General features: G+C 40.6%; 1 protein-coding gene across 1 annotated transcript; it reads left to right on the forward strand.

Annotated features, from left to right (window-relative positions):
• Nucleotides 1-561: 561 nt before the first annotated feature.
• mmut (methylmalonyl CoA mutase) lies at nt 562-16,268 on the forward strand. The gene is made up of 13 exons (XM_061091385.1): nt 562-622; nt 2,381-2,810; nt 3,575-3,942; nt 4,074-4,231; nt 6,268-6,439; nt 6,534-6,782; nt 7,028-7,139; nt 8,601-8,716; nt 10,383-10,498; nt 12,079-12,210; nt 12,309-12,456; nt 13,252-13,419; nt 14,957-16,268. The coding sequence occupies exons 2-13, from the start codon at nt 2,417-2,419 to the stop codon at nt 15,083-15,085; spliced, it is 2,262 nt and encodes a 753-aa protein (XP_060947368.1). The 5' UTR covers nt 562-622; nt 2,381-2,416; the 3' UTR covers nt 15,086-16,268.
• The last annotated feature ends 1,887 nt before the right edge of the window (nt 16,269-18,155 follow it).

Consider the following 18,155-nt stretch of genomic DNA (forward strand, 5'->3'; position numbering starts at 1 on the left):
GGCAGATCTAGGTCTCCTTTTTGTAATTTTCATCAGTTACGTGAGGAATAATTCATGGATATTGATCTTTTTTAAAAATCAGCCACATTTAGGGGACTGATATCAATGAGTGTGTGAAGTTTGGTGCAGCTTGATGGAATTTTAAAGGACTGTTGCTGAAGGTTTTTGCTGAACTGTGCCATTCTGACTTATAATAGAGGGAATGCCTTAAGAGAGTCGGTGCTGGACAGGAGCTTCTGCAGAAACAACGCCTCCTGGTGGTGAAGGTCATCAGTGCACAGCAGCCTAGTGAAGAACAGCAGTGAGTGAAGTCCTACTTGCTCTGAATGGAATCTGTAATGCAAAATGATATGTCTGTAATAAAAGGCTGCAACTTGTATTTTCCCTATAAGTGACGTCCACTCTGTATAATTAAATATACTCACTTGTGGAAAATACACAAACAATAACCCACGTGGCTCATCTTCCCTAAATTCAACAATCTTTGTGTTGACATCTACTTCCGGTGTCGCAGGTCGAAGTTCGCAGCACGCGATTGGTCGAACGTCAGTGTGGTGAGACCTCATTGGTCAGACGGACACACGCCTTTAGAGACACTTATGAGACAACAACACAGGACAAGGTCAGAAAATTATCCCGAAACATTTAAAAACCAAAAAGTGCTGGGAGGCTTTTTAGCGGCTTGGTCTGACGTCAGTCGCTGTCGTCTTGGTCTCCCCCTGCTAACGCCTGTAGCGATGCTACATCTGATGTTAGCTAACAAGTGCTTAGCTTAGCAGCTCAGTTAACGTTGCTGCAATTCAAAGTGGTGCTTATTGTCTCTGTTTACATCTCGTTGGAACAGTCAGGTCAGTAGCTCGCAGTGATAGAACCACCCAACTCCTCATCGTGACCTCAAATGTGTCGCGTCTGTCGGGTTTGTTAGCTAGTCGAAACGCCGCAATGCTAATTAGGAGCTAACGTCCTCGCTTTTATGTTTGAAAGTTGTAATCTGCCATGACGACTGTGTTCAAGCCTGTTTCAACTGTGTTCACGTTGCCGGGGAAACAGTGGAAGTAACTGTGCAGTCTCTAATGCACTGTCAATATACATGAGGGAAGATGAGATGATTCTGTAATATGTGATGCTGCAGCAAGGAGGACAGTCACAAAATGGACATCAGTACTATTCATAATAAGTTAAGTGTTTATATAGTGTGTGCAGAATACACAGAGTGCATATAATATATATATATATATAAACAGAATATACACAGTGTAAACAGAACAGTGTAACAGATGGCACATGAGCCATGGAATAGCAAAGACAGACATGAGTCCTGCAATGATTTTGGCCACTGTCTTTTCTTTGAGATAATTGTTTTCTTACATATTGAAGTAGTCTGTAAAAGGCAGTGGTCGGACATTAAGGTAGTTTCCTCACATATTAAACTGCGAGCTCGGAACCAACGCTGACAGTAAATATCTGTCTGAAAGAAAAGCTGAGTGGATGACATTCATGCAGAATTGATGGCTGCCTTTTCTGACACAGAAACAGTGCCGTGCAGAGACCTTCACAGGGAGAGGTGTTAAAAATGTTAAAAACCTACAATCCAGTTGGATTCTATTTTTACAGGGCCAAATCACCACACACTTAATGTCAAGGCACTTCACATACGAAGGTCAAAACCTGAAATTACAGAGAAACCCAAAATTTCTCACAACGAGCAAACACTTAACGACTGTGGAGAGAAAAGCTCCCTTTTTTTTAACAGTAAGAAACCTGGAGCAGAACAAAACTCAATTCCGGCGGCCATCTGCCTTGACCGGTTGGGGTGAGTGCAGAAAAATAGGGGAGAGAGGAAAGGTGGCTGGAAAAAAGAAGAGAGAGGGATTATAGGGAGACATAGGACAGTTAAGAACCAGTTGTTAGTAGTAGTAGTAGTAGTATTCATAATAATAATTACATTAGCAGTAAAAAATAATGGCGGAGATCTGGATCCTGCAGCTCTGGAGTCAGAGATTCCTGCAGAATGAGAGAAAGAGCAAGAGGGAAAGAAATACTCCTACATAGTTTTGTAGCATAATTTTAGCAACCCATATTCAAACAGACTGAAATATGAAATCTTACAAGCATCACACAGTTTAGGATAACCGAATTTCTCCAGAAGTGACTTTCAGAAAATAGGACACTTTGAAAATTGAGGGTCAAATGGGCAGATGCTTGATCACCCAAACCATCAAATTTTAAACAAGACTTAATCTCTGATAAAAATTCTAAAATGTATGGATTTGTTCTTTGCTTAGAGTCACTTGGACTAAAAACGCTCTCCCGCTAACATGCAAACATAACTAACAGTTTTCCCCTGCTTCTTATCTGTTCATTCATGTGTCTTCCTCAGGTGATCCATGTGTGTCTGATCGAGCCAACAGGGAACATGCTGACCGCACGGAAGGCATGTGCTGTGCTGGCTGCCCGGCGCCTGCTGAGAGCCTCTGTCTGCACGCGCTCACACCGCTCTCTGATCCACACGTCCACGCCATGGCGGGACCAGACTGAGCTGCATCCTGAATGGGCCGCTCTGGCCAAGAAACAGCTCAAGGGGAAGGACCCAGCTGATCTGATCTGGCGCACGCCGGAGGGAATCAACATCAAGCCTGTGTACACCAGAGCAGACACAGCTGGCGGTGCTGATGAATTGCCAGGAGTGTTTCCCTATACTAGAGGGCCATATCCCACCATGTACACCAACAGGCCGTGGACAATCAGGCAGTATGCTGGATTTAGCACCGTGGAGGAGAGCAACAAGTTCTATAAAGATAATATTAAAGGTAGATTTTTTATGTACTCTTCCACTTTTCACTTTTAGCTGGAACACTATAGATTCAATCTTTTGTGCATTGACGTCTTCTTATTCCACAATGGCAGCATTTGTGTTTTGTGAGATCATTTTTTACACATCAGAACCGTTCACAAATTCACCTACATCTCCTGGTATCACCTGATTCACATACAATAGCTGTGCACCAGTACAAATTTGAGGGACTGTATTTCACATACATACCTAACATAAATTTAATTATATGTTTGTTTTTTTATACAAGAGGCTACAAATTTAATTGCATGACATTTATATAAAAAGATTGTACAACTAGATAAATTAAATTAAAATTAAATCTGCTTTAGCATTGTCATATAATCACATATTGTAACCTTTAAGGTCACCAAAGCTTGCAAAGGCAAACAAGGAAGTCTCAAATCTGCACCCAATTACTGGTGAACCGAAATCTGCCATTTTGCCTCGAGAGGTGTTGAGCAATTTAGACAGCTGCAACAAAAGCTGCTTTCCTTATGCTCTAATTAGAAGTCAGCTGATTCCAATAATCAAAAAGGAAAATTAAGGCAAAGTAAAACATTAACAAGTCTATACTGGGAAAAATGAGAGTATTGGGTTGTTAAAGTGGTGCTGACAAGAAGCCTTTTCTTCATATTTTGTTGGTACAAGACAAACTGGTGAAAAGACATAGCTTGCTCAATACACACATTATTAACAAATTATTTATTTTGTGTTTATAATTCTGCTCTCTGTTTTCAGCCGGACAGCAGGGTCTTTCCGTTGCCTTCGACCTCCCAACACACCGTGGTTACGATTCAGACAACCCCCGTGTCCACGGGGATGTCGGCATGGCCGGAGTTGCCATAGATACAGTCGAGGACATGAAGATGCTGTTTGATGAAATCCCACTTGAGAAGATGTCCGTCTCAATGACAATGAACGGAGCGGTCATCCCTGTGTTGGCAATGTTTATTGTGACTGGAGAGGAGCAGGGTGTGTCAAAAGCCAAATTGACAGGCACCATACAAAATGACATTTTGAAAGAGTTCATGGTGCGCAACACCTACATTTTCCCCCCGGAACCATCTATGCACGCCATTGCCGACATCTTTGCTTACACCTCCAAGGTATGTACCAGCTAACCATCACCTGGTCATGTGCATTCATCAAACAGTACTGGAAAACTATTTCATACGTTTTTAATGTTACATATTAAATTATATTTTTGATCATTTCTCTGACTTAACCACGTTCACAGCACATGCCCAAGTTCAATTCGATATCCATCAGTGGATACCATCTTCAGGAGGCTGGAGCTGACGCCATCCTGGAGGTGGCCTACACCATCGCTGATGGCCTCGAGTATTGCCGCACTGGTCTGAAAGCCGGATTAACCATCGATGAGTTTGCCCCAAGGTACAAAATATTAAGTAAGGTGTGAAGGTGAAAGATTCTGATTGACATAATTGACATTTGTTGCTTATGACTATGGCCAGATCAATTAAATGATATTATAAATGTAAGATTCATTGGAGAAACTCTCACCTTATTTCCAGTCACTTTGATGCCAACTCAAGACAAAGCATAAAACCGCCCATTGTTGATGACTCTTGTGAGCTCTCAGGTCTGCCACCTTTAAAATAACACCATGGTCATGTATAATAATAAAATATACATAATGTGTCCATTTCCCTGACACATAACCACATTCCTAAACTACTATTTGACTAATGTTTAACAACAAAATGTCCTGCCTCACAATTACCTGCGCCTTTATTTGTTGAACCAGCAGATGGGACTCAGAGACCGGCATAAAGCCAGATTGAAAAGCTGCTAGCCAGATCAAACAATGGCATAACAGTCCGTTTTTTCTCCCACTTTGTCATTTTCAACGTCACAACCACACTGACAACTGAGGCGCTGTCTCGCGTCGCTTTCTGTCAAACTAGCCGGGAGTTGCTTTTCCCTCAATGGCAATCAGATAAAAGCCTGTGTCTAATCAGAGTGAATGCCGATTGATTCCGTTCCCATCGCATAAAAAAGCCAGATGTTAGTGGGATTTTTGACCAGTGGAAAAGGAGCCAAAGCCCCTCCATTTATTCAATATAGGCTTTCGGTGTATTGTCATTGGAACAAAGGGAAGAGTTTCTGCCATGCGGTTTGTTTGATTTCTTCACGTAATTACTCCCTCAGTTGTCCACCGTAATAAGCAATATTAATTAAATCAAATGGCACCAGATATTACCCATAGATCCGTTTCCTAACCATTCCTGATTTCTTTCGTCCTGATCCATAATCTTGGAGTTACCCATAATACATCCTCTATATGTGATCTCTGTGGCTTCGCCTTATTTTTGTTCGTTTGAAATAGAAAATGTTCTTCTTCCTGTCTCTAGCCACTTACATCCATTACGTCCTCAGTACTTTCATCACTTTGATGACTGCGAGGTTACGAAGGCCTGACCCTTTACTCCCCGTAATGATTTCTCCCACAGGTCACCCTCAATCAATACAAAGATGTCACTTATTTTTGAGACTTGGAGGCTTTTCAACCATTAGCTTTCATGTCTTGTTACAGCCAATTTGCACGACTCGCGACCTGTACTTACGCTTGAGTTCACGCAGAGACTGAACAATTGACTGCAATGTCGTTACATTATGGCCTCTTGAGAGTGCCACTGTGGTGGGCTTCCAGTGAACCATTATAAGAGCAAAGCAAATCGTTTCTGCAGTGTGGTTTGTGTGATTTCTTCACAAAATGAAGGCAAATGCTTTCTCAGTTGTACAATTAGCGATTTTTATTCTACAGCTGAAACGGAAAATCAATTAATTGATTCAGCTGTTTTCAAACGAAGGCGGTGAAGCCATGCTGAGCAACATCTTCTGCCTTTCTCTCAAATTTGCAGGATTTACAGCTTCTCTTTGTCATTCATCTTTGAAAACTGAGTTTCTTTTTAAGTTTGTGTCTGTCGGTTGAGCAAACAACTTAATTGAGAACATCACAATAGGCAATCTGTGCGTGTTGAGGATCTTTCTAAGGAGAAAAAAAACAACCCAAAAAACACAATACTGACAAAGATGTAAGAGTATTTTCGGTAATAAGGCTAATGCCAGCATAGATGTGCTGCTAACAAGAACACGTGAGCTACGCTGAATAATGTCTAGGTTTACATCTTTTCTCTCTGCTGCTTTACCCCTCACCTGAGCGCTCTGGAGGGTTCTTTATTGTTGTGAACGTGTCTGAGCAGATAATCTCACGCTGTGTTGTTAAGTTTGAAAGGCAAACTCCATAGAAAGTTTGGACCCAATTATGAAGATATCCTCCTGAGTTATTGTCTGTAAAGGCTTACCTGCATTTATTTGTGCAAAATGTATATCAGTTACCATTTATCTTTCTATTTTATTGACTGATTACATTTCTCTTTTTCAATTTATGTTGTGTCTGCTTTCAGACTGTCATTCTTCTGGGGCATTGGGATGAATTTCTACATGGAAATTGCTAAACTGAGGGCAGCCAGGAGGTTGTGGGCCACGCTCATTAAGGAAAACTTCCAGCCCAAGAATGCAAAGTCTCTTCTCCTCCGCACACACTGCCAGACTTCAGGCTGGTCCCTCACCGAGCAAGTAAATAAAAGTCCTGGTCATTTAGGAATTTTAACAGACAAAGTCGAACTGAATAGACAGCAGTTACATTTTTCTTCTGTGGCGCCTTTCGTAGGATCCGTACAACAATGTGGTCCGAACGGTGATTGAAGGCATGGCGGCTGTGTTCGGGGGCACCCAGTCACTCCACACCAACTCCTTCGATGAAGCTCTGGGCCTGCCCACGGTGAAGAGTGCTCGTATTGCAAGGAACACCCAAATCATCATCCAGGAGGAGTCGGGCATTCCCAACGTGGCCGACCCCTGGGGGGGCTCGCACATGATGGAGTCCCTCACAGACGATGTGTACAACACAGCCATAAAGGTTTGTCAACTGCTTTAGCTTCCTCTGAAATCAAGGAGGGGTTTTCGACCTTTGCATTTACTCATGCCACACAGCTTGGGTCTAATTTCTCTCTTTGAAATCCCTTGTTCGAATATTGTTTTAGAACTCTCTTGCCCCGTGCCTGTTGAGTTGTAGTGAGGTTAATGACATAATACATGAAGTGGCTACATAAGTAATCCATCATCATATAAACTCATTCACAACCTGTGTTTTCATTTGTACAGTTCATTAAAGAAATTGAAGAGATGGGAGGCATGGCCAGTGCTGTGGCAGAGGGCCTTCCAAAACTTCGTATTGAAGAATGTGCAGCACGTAGACAGGCCCGCATTGACTCAGGTAAACCACTCAGATATACATTCATGTATACGTCCTGCTCCTCTGGTAGTTTCTACGTCACATCTTAACCTAGTCTAATTACTCACCAAGTTTGGCGTGAAAACGTTGAATTTATTGTCCTAATCTTCCCTTAACAGAATGTTTTGAAGAATCTGCAACACAGCCTGAGAGTTCTGCTCTTAAGGACCTTTCCCACAAAACAAGTTTTTTTAAATTTGTCCTTAATAACTCTCAACAAGCTTTATGGCTGCTGGTTCCTATCTTTTAAAACCTCTTAGTTTTAAAAACGTCCTAATACTTGGTATCGTCTAAACTTTCAGGCTAGGGAGATTACTCATCTTTGCTTGATTTAACCTTTGAAGAAGTTAAGTCCTGAAGTAAAACTATAATAAGTTTAAATATTCACTTTCGTCCAGTAGTTACTAGTCGTGCTCTGATTTGAGTGTGCCTTGAACGTGATGTTTAGTTTGCAGCTGTGACTACTAAGATTCTGATCAGATTTTCTGTAAAAATATTTAAATTTAAACCGAAAACTGTCAGCCAGTACCGCAAAGCTACGGCATGGATGGTATCACAGCTTGACTCCAGCTGACTCTGTGTATTATTTTCCTTGTGTGAGGTAACATGTTATTATGGGGATATTTATTTCAGTCTGTTTTGTGAGACTTCGAAATTTACTATACGATGACCCCTAAAGCCACAAATGATTGCGTCGGAGCTGGAGAGATCCACGAGTCACTAGGGAGCTTTTCTCTCTAATCCCTCTGACACCTTCCCATATTGTTATTCATTGGCTTTCTGATTCACAATAGCGGTGATGTCTGTGCTGCTGGCAGGGTTGTTTTTTTTTTTACCTTGAATTTTTCCAGCTTTGCCACATAGATTTCAGATTGTGACACTGCTCACTGTTATATGGGAACATAGAGAATTATAAGCACCATGCTGCTTTGGGTTTTCAGTATCCATGTTTTCGACAAATTCCGAGTTTCAAATCATTATTAGTAGTTAATATACTTAAATTATATAGTATAACAATAAGAAATCTGTGGTACTAACATCAGGAATTAAACCATGTTAGGATACCTCAAATCCTGAGGATATTTGTATGTTATCTGGTGTACCATCAAGTTAAAAATCATTGGGGATAACTTGAATGAGGTGAAGGGTTTAAGGGGTTACTGGAGCATGTAGGTGAGAACTGATTAAAGGAGAAGAAGGGATTAATGGTGAAAAGATCAGAGCCCAGGCTGTGTTTCTCATTCTCTTGTTGGTTACGGTCATGTGATGTGTTCAGGTTCAATTTGAGCTTCTTTTATTTTTAGGGGTAAAGATTTATTCTTTCTTTTTGTCTTCTCTGTCACATTCCTGCAACGTTGTGGACAAATGGTCACTTTTGGTCCAGATGTTTACTATGGTGTTTTTGGTTTTGTTGTTCACTCCTTTTTGTCCTTTCCTTTTTAGGATCAGAAGTCATTGTCGGTGTGAACAAGTATCGATTGGAGAAAGAGGAGAGTGTTGAGGTGCTGGCCATAGATAACACGCTTGTACGACAGAAGCAGGTGGAAAAACTGATGAAGGTCAGTGATCTTTCCTAATTGACTTCTGGCTAAACCAATAAGACCTAAAAGAGAAGTATATTTTTTAAATGAGACTTTCAAAAAATACCACAAACTAAAATCTATATATCGGCCAATATATTAGTATCTGAAGTTTTTTACCCACAATATTGGTATCGGCATCAAGCCCATCCTTACATCTTGTGAGTCCAGTTGTACAGTCATGAAAACTGATTCAGTATCAGTTCTTCAACTCTAGAAGGCTCTTAGAGAGGTGAAACAAAAAAGTAATAATTAGAAAAAAGACAGAATATTGAGAAAAAATTGTGATGGTCACATAATTGCATATATGTGTAGTTTTAGCAAAAATCACGCCAGGTCAAACTTTTTTTTACCTGGCATTGTATTTGATAGTTTCTCCTCTGTATAAATCAAGCAGTCAACTTGTCATCGTCCAAGGGTTTTTACTTTTTGTTCTTTTGTAAATACATACAACGTTAACGTGAACTGACCCCGCTGGAAGCCATTCAGAATACGGTATTGGAACTGACACTTCTGTACCTGCCGTCATTGGACACTTAAGTATCTTGGGTTCACTAGCCTGTAGTGAAAGGTCAATGTGCATGAAAATGTGATTCCATTTGGAAACAGGGAAGTGTTGATGCCGTAGGACATGACGGCCAAATCTGTGGAGCAGAATGAAATAAAAGATGATGTCTGTGTAGATTCTCGGTCATCCAGGTCATGGTTTTACAAGAGGAGCTGAATCGACTAGATTATACTTATTTGTTTCACCTCTCTGAGACTTCTAGAGTTGAACTGATACTGAATCAGTTTTCATGACTGTACAACTGGACTCACACAATGTAGGGATGTGTTTGATGCCGATACCGATATTGTGTTTAAAATACTTCATATACTGATATATATTGGCAGATATATACATATATGTAACAACTGAACGTCCATCTGCAACGCATATCTCGAGAACCGTTTATCTGCCTCACACTTGTGTTAAGGGCCCACTGAATTGCAGTGTTGAATTTGGTACGATTTAGAAACGTGATACACAGGGATGTTTAGAACAGGAAGTGCCCTAGTAAAACTTGAATTTAGTGAATAAACATTTTCTGCATTGTTTATTCTGTAATTGAAAATACTGATATGTCTCGGAAAAGACTCTAGTTTGAAGCATAGACACAGCACTTGGGGTCTGTATGTGTGGTGCAGATGCGATAGCTCAACTTTTCGTGCAGAATTTGTCACAAACTTGCCATGTTTATTTAATGTCCAGGTGATTTTGTGTGTAAAATTAGGTAAATTCTCTGTGGATCCAGTGCTCAGTGTGGTCTGGTCTGTACAGTATACAGTTTGTGGGCAGATACACAGTAGAAGTGCTGCCTGTGCGTAGGAATCATAAAACTATAGGTCAATAAGTCAAAATCTATATTCTACATTTCTAGTATTAATGGCATGATTTTAAAAGCCTCAAAATCAGTATCATCGACATTTCAAGCAGGTTGACATTTCTGGAACTAATAACCACATACCTGCTGCAGGAGAAGTCTATAAGCTGTTTGATGTAATTCTCATGGTTAAACAGTAAAAAACGAATGTAAAAAGGTTTGACATAGTGTACTCCCAAATTCCATCAAATTTTAAATGCCGTGTTTTTGTCTTGTTGTAGGTTAGGGAAACTCGTGACCCTGAGGTAGCAATGAAGTGCCTGGCAGCCATCGAGGAGTGTGCCCGAACCAGGGAGGACAACCTTTTAGCCCTGGCTGTGGAGGCAGCTCGAGCCAGGTCAGACCCCCCCCCCCACAGTCATGATACTCTCAAATGGCAAAGACCACTTTGTTGTTTGCATAGATTTAGCCTCAGATACTTGTGATAATGGTTCGCAGGTTTCCGGCCTTATAAATTATGTCTCCTGATTAAGCATCCTCTGTGATCTTATCTTGCACGCATTCACTCGTCAGTAGCGTGATCATTGTGGTTCTTTTTCTTAGAAGCTCTTCTGTTCATAGTGAGCTTTGACCAGTATGATTGTGGTCAATTATTCTTGATAACTGAGGCTGTCATGTGGCAGCTCCTTTAACAACCGGGCTGATTCAAGAGGGCTAAATGCATGCTCTATGGGAAGGTTTCAATCACATCTGATATGAGTTTTGCTTCTCTCTTCTCAACCCCCTCTCACAGCAGACAGCTATCTCCCCCGTCCATCCAGAAAACTCTCCTGCAGGCATGCATATTTTTGTATCAGGAGGGGAAGAGAGTATAGAGAGAGAGAAAGAAAGAGTCCCAGCGAGAGTACGAGTGTTCAGAGACAGTTATTGACCGTTTGTTCATATTCTTTGTGAACGCTTAACCCGAAGGAATTAGTTTATAAATGATGAACTTGAGCGGTGTTCACTCCAGCAAGCACACTGCAGGCCCCGGGGCTTGTCTCCGTGATGCTCGTGTGGTTTCATCCAAGTGTCTGTAAGTTTTTAACCTGAATGTCCTGTGATATCCTCCTCTAGAACTGCGTTCGTGTTTGGATAACAGTGGACATTAAGGTTAAAAACATGGTGTAAACGACCTCATTTCAACCGGGTGACGCTGTTTACCGCTGAAACGCCAAAGGATTTTTTTAGGACTCCAACACTTCATCCACCCCTCCATCAGCCTAGTGGTAGTAGATAATGAGTGAATATACATTTTGGTTGAACTATCTCTTAAGACTGATGCCAGGCAGCGAAGGAAAACAGTACTTTTGTCCGCTTGTATTTACGACCTCAGTCTTTCGGTTCATTAGCCAGAGCTCGGCACCACAGGTGATGGTTGGAACATAGACCGACCGGTAAATCGAAAGCTTTGCCTTGTGGCTCAGCTCCTCCTTCAACACAAAAAACATATATTTATAATGTTTAACAAAATTTACCCTGCTTTATTTTCACATCTACATTTCCTACATATAACCACTGCATAGCCCAGCAAGTGGGAGGCAGTGGCACAGCACAAACAGGATTACTTCACATCACATCTACAACCACAGTAACATCCCCTGCCGGATTAAGACTGTTTGACCTTGAATCTATCTCAATATATCTAATGCTGTATTCTTTCATATAACCAGAACTTTGTCATTTACAAATTATATTGTAGCTACTTGATTGTTTCTGTTTAATTACTCCAATGCAACAGTTGTGGTAAAGTAGACCGGTGAATCTTTCAGATACAGGAAGGTGCATAAAACCCAAATTATTGCAAGACACTCTTTTTCTGTTACAGTACAGATAATGAAGCACGCTGCTTGCAAAATGAGTTGGCTGCACTGCATTAATTATCATTGGAATGATAAAAAACATATTTTTAAAGACGCTGTCTGCTCCTCTCTACAGATGCTCTGTTGGTGAAATTACTGACGCCATGAAGAAAGTGTTTGGCGAACACAAGGCGAGCACCAGGATGGTGAGCGGGGCTTACCGCAGCGAGTATGGGGAGAATGAAGAGATCGCCCTGACCCACAACAGGTAGAACATAAAAAATAAACAGCATCTGGATCATCATGGTAGATTGTTTCCTGTATTTCAGCCAAGTTAACAGTTGGTTGTCTCTCTCGATTCTTAAGAGTTGTAGAATTTAACAAACACGAGGGCAGGAACCCTCGACTGCTGGTGGCAAAGATGGGACAGGATGGTCACGACAGAGGAGCCAAAGTGATTGCCACAGGGTTCGCCGACCTTGGCTTTGACGTGGACATCGGCCCACTGTTTCAGGTTAGTGTCATACATCACGCCAAGGCCAAGGCCAACCGACAAAAATGGATTTCCTTGTAACCTCTTTCCAGAACTTTTCATGGGGTTAGCAAGCCAGATGTCGGGTTTACGGAGCTAGCCTAGCACAGAGCTAGGCTGCTTGAGGGGAGGGCGGCATCACCTACTGCAAACGGGTGTTACTTTAAGGCAAAAAAATTCACTTTGAAAGTTTACATTTACAAATGTAATGTCGACCAGACAACGTCGGATGCAACTTCTAAAGAATAATAAACCCGCATTCTTTATGAGAACTGGCTGTTGCTAAATATGGCTTAGAATAACTGATAATTGACATTTCGATGTGAAATGTTCTTATACTGGTCTAAAACTGTTTTTGGCTATCCAAAAAAATACTAAAGTCCCAGATGTTGCTCTTCATTTGATTAAATATAATGACTAACTGTTAGCACTCCATTTACATGAGTAAATACATAATGAAATATCATACATCATGCATTTGCGAGTTACTGCCGTCATTTTCAACAGTGCTTAGAAAACAATGGCCTTGGGGAAAGTGCTGGGGCCAATGATGGGTCAGGATAACTCCTGAGCACCATGTGATACTGCATGAAGATCTTAAAAAACGATTCCAGGGGCATCATTTGAAATCTCCGTGGCATCGTTGAGGATACTCAAAGAAAACGTTGTTACTTAATCTGCAAGCGAGTTATTAGTTATGTAAATAAAAATTACATTGAGGTTTTTTTTAGAAGACCTTCATTTATAATGTTTCGTATTTTCTTTGTTTTTCCACAGACTGCCGTTGAGGTGGCCCAGCAGGCGGTGGACGCAGACGTCCACTGCGTCGGGGTGAGCACACTCGCTGCAGGACACAAGACGCTGGTCCCGGAGCTCATCAAGGAACTACGGAAGCTCAACAGGCCAGACATCCTCGTCATCTGCGGAGGTGTCATCCCACCACAGGTGACCCCTAACTTTCATGATTTATATTTTGATTTTCATTCTGCAAAAGTAAAAAACAACTTATTACAAAATGTTGTTTTTGATTGGAATAGTCTGATAATGAGGAATAACAGTGCTGCTCCAGCTTTCTTGGCGTCTGCAGGTTCCTCCTCTGATACACTGCCTTGTTTTCAGAGAGGCAACAGAGTCGTGTTTTGACCACACTGAAGCTGCTGCGCTATCAACAAGATCACCCTCGTGTGCGGAACCAGAGATTGGTTGAGATAACTGGGCTTTATTGTGTTGACACATGACATTGGAGTAAATAACAGTGGGAGTCTTTAAATTAGCCGTGTTATCTGATAGAGCCCGCCTACTTGACTTTCACAGCATGTGTAGACACAGTTACAGCCACAAATGTTATCTGTATTTGGCAAGAACATCTCAGTAATGAAGCACATCTGGAGGATTTCTTTCTTTCTTAAAGATCTTTGGAAAGGCTTCCACATTTCTGACCTGGTAGTCATGGTGATAATGCTACCACACTCTGAACCTTTAGCTATGCCCTTCAGAAGCAGCTGAATAGCAGTATTACCCATCTATAAGAGATTGGCAAAGGTGAAAAACAGGCAAAGAAAAGCTCATGTTTGTATGGATAATATTTAACAATATCCAACCTCAATTTCATGTGAATGCTATTCCATGTGTAGTACAAATAATAATAACTAACCAATGCTAAACAGCATTGTGCTCAATAATCTTTATAAATAAATAAAAATTCCCCCTCAACTCCCTCAGGCACACTCTCTCTACATAGCCTCCAGCATGGCCACCAGCATTCTCTGTGCCATTAGAAAACATTACTTACACAGATAACATAATTCTCATCTTGTGTCATGTTGTAAGAGGACATTTGGGATGAGGAATCCCCTGATACATATCATTATCATTATCACACTATAGGATACCTTGATTGTCAGCAGTGCAGATTCATTTCTGGTCATCTTGCTCCTTTCATTCTTAGTGATTATCTGTCAAACGCATTTCATCCCATTTTTTATTTATAGTCACATAATCGTAATAATCAACAGCATTATCTCATAGGGACGGTGCCCAGCAATCTTTCTAAGATGTAAAGGGAGTTGAGTTTCTCCTCAGCTGCTCTCAGGCTACATCCATATCACCACCTTTTTGCTTGAGTGGGGCTTTTTCAAGCAAACCAGTATGAAAGGGTTTGGCTCAGTATCAAGTATCCATACTATACTGGACATGCAGGTGCCGGTGGACACAGGAACTGCTTGAGTAGTCGCGCGTCTCCTACGCAACACTAGAATCATTGTCATCATCATCAGGGTCAGCAATGCTTGTCATTGATTATCTTTGTTCTGTTCCACACTGCTCGTTGAGGCTGATGCCGGTAGTTGTCTCCTGGAAGTGGGTCATCTGATAGGAGATGCATTTTCAAACTAGTATGTAGTAGTATAGATGCAGCCTCAGTCTAAACTATTGCTCTTTCTCTTTTGTGTGTGTCTGTATCTGTGTGTATGTGTGTGCACAGGACTATGAATTTTTGTACCAGAGCGGTGTGTCTGCCATCTTTGGTCCAGGAACCAGGATCCCACAGGCTGCAGTGGAGGTCATTGACAACATTGAGAAGAGTCTGGAAAACATCCGACAGGCCATGTGAACTCTTTTGGAAAAAATACAAAAATAAATGGGGAAAAAAAGTGCAACTCCAACTAAAGCTGTCTATTCGTGCTGTGTCGCAAACAAACAATAGAGATAGGACTGAGAGTGAACTCTTCTGTACAGAATAAGTTTGATGTGTGGCTGTGAAAAACAAAGATGTGCTTCCCTGCTGGGACTTCCCAGCGTGTGCCGCAGTCAAAGTCAGTAGCAACCAGCTGGGATGTCACGGTTGACTAAATTCTCTGTACATCAGATTTGAGTTAATCACTAATAGGATCCTCACAGTTTGCTGTAACTTCACAAAGGAAAGAATATCTCATCACAGAAATTGTTTAGTTCTCTATTATTGTTTGGAATGACATAACAGTTAAAGAAAAACCATCACAATAGTGTCTTCATAACCTTTTCAATGGTGATTTATTCAATACTGTGGAGTCTGCTCAAGTGTGAATTGTAGGATTTAGTATCTTTGAAATCCCAGAATAAAAGCAGGAACCTGGACTATTGATTAACACTAAAGGTTTAAATGTGATGTTCTTTAATTCTGATGCCTACATTAAGACTGTCACTCACATGAGAATAGATCAGGATTTACATTTATGCAAACAAGGATTTACTGTGCCTTGAGGTGAGCTGCTCAGCATTTCTTGCCTTCCAGTATCAAATGCAGTTCAGCAATATAAACCTTGGAATATGGTGCTTTCATCATGATTTTGCTATTCATCTAAATAATGCAATCTAATATAAAACACAAGATAGCCATGTAATGCTTTTATTGGGAAATGTTTGTGTGTAATTTTCAATGACATAGCAGAGTGTGCCTGTGTTGTTGACACAGACATTTCATAATAAAAGTGTTACATTCCCGGGTTAAAAAAACAATCCAATATAAAACATAATACAACATTATAAACATTGGAATATGATGATTTTATTATGAAATGTGTGTAGCAGAGTGTGATTAGTGCCCGAGTAGCGGAAATAAATTGTCATTTCACAATTAAAGCATTATGAGTATTGAAATGTAATGCTTTTATTATGTTGCATTGTTTTGATTTATTTCTTTGCTGCATCATGTTTAATTTAACCAGCTTCTGTTCATATAGTCATAGACAGTATTTTTCTATGTGAGATATTGAATCAGATTCAGCTCTCTGATCAAAATAAAATGTGGACTTGTAGCTGACTACTGGGTAACCTTTTTTCTGAAATACTCCGTTATTGAGAAACGCCACATGAAGCCGCGCTGTGGTTTGACACCTGAATTTTCGCGAAATATGTGAACACGCCCTAAAACTGCAATGTTGGCGCTAATGTAGCAGACATGCAGCAGTAGCAACAGCCGGAAAGAAACCGTCGGCTGCTATATGCTGTATATTTAAGCCTGTCCTAAAGTACCGTAACAATATTAGTGCTTTTGTATAACCATCTAAACCTACACCTGATTATGGCTCCCTTGATTACTCGTCTACTGGACAACTGTTTGGGAATATCCTAATATCTAAATTGACATATTGCAGTACGTAGTTATTGTGGAGCTACTGTTTCACTCTTATTCAACTAGTGTTTTTTTGAGTTGCTGTATTTAGTCTCTGGTCGACCCCCTCCTCCTTGAATTTGCCAGGCTGAGCTCATGTCTGCACTGCTCCTGAGAAAACTGCGTGGCCCAGGCCTGCATGTTGAGGTAGACCCGGACATTTGATTCACCAGCATGGAGCACAATGTGGTTAAGACATTTCTGAAACTTGTGTGCGAGAAGAGCAATTATGTGAAATTTATGCAAATGTTGACTTGGGCATTTGACACGTTTTTGATCGATTTATACACAAATCGACTGATGCTTCTCTTCTTTGCGCCCTGAGCTCTGGCTGAATGGATTTTAATTAGCATACCATAGATAAATGATGTTCACATGAGTGACGGATACATTTGTGTGACTGGAATTCACAATTAGCATAGTTTGTACATTAAAAACAGCCACTGCTCTGTGTTATCATAGATGTTTGAAGTGACACATTATTATCCAATCATGGTCTTTATGCTAATAAACTGTATTCAATCAGTGTTTATTCTCATACATACCCAATGAAATGTGCACACATACATTTATTTAAGGTTTATAGCTCAACATTTACAGACTTTAAAAATAATTTAACACAACAGTGATACAATTGAAAATAAAATAACACAACAAAAAAAATGGAATTTCAGGTGATAAAATATGAGGAAAAATATTTTTTTAGGCTGTGTTGTTTACAACAGAATACTGCTGCTCTGCAGCTGTGAGTGCAGACAGTGATGGGGAAAGTTCACAACAGTTGAACAAGGATCAAGAAGGATAAAAATGTCAGTTTTTCTTTTTATTATTAACAAATCCCATGAAATGTCAAACACAGTAATCCATTTATCCTCCTAACAAGTACACACTTTGGTCCGAGTCTAATACGGCTAATTTATCTGTGCCTTAGAACTCCAAAACTGTGCCTTTCCTTAATAATGAGTTCTGGTGCTTCCAACCATATCGTACAGTCCTTATTAGCAGAGTATTTTCAAACGTTCTATGACTGTTGGCACCTATGGGACCTCTTCTCTATGTTGACTGAGCAGACTGTAAATGGATCTGTTGGCTAATGAGGACTGTGATACGGTCACAAGCTCCAGAACAAGCAGGGTAGTGAACCTTGGGTTGGGACTGGTTGTCAACTGGTTGTTCCCAAACTTCACTAATGAACAAGTCAAGCTTAACTCTGCAGATGTTCAGCAATTTTTGTAAAGAAAGCTCAAAACAAACTGATAACACAATCCGCCTGCCAGTACCTCTATAACTAAAGGTGACATGTAATGCTCATATTCAGGTTCATAATTTTAACTTGGATAATTTAAAAGGTTTGATATATTTAACTGTCCATAGCTGCAGCAGCTGAAAAGCACGTGTTCTCAGCCTGTCTGTCAGGAGCTCCCTGTACTGCAACCTAAGGCTTTTTAACTTTGTAGACCTTCTACATTCATAATAAACAAATATGACACACGAAAAACTGTAAAAGCATGATATGGCTCTTTTGCTGTGT

This window comes from Limanda limanda, chromosome 18 (assembly GCF_963576545.1).
Source record: "Limanda limanda chromosome 18, fLimLim1.1, whole genome shotgun sequence".
NCBI lineage: Eukaryota > Metazoa > Chordata > Actinopteri > Pleuronectiformes > Pleuronectidae > Limanda > Limanda limanda.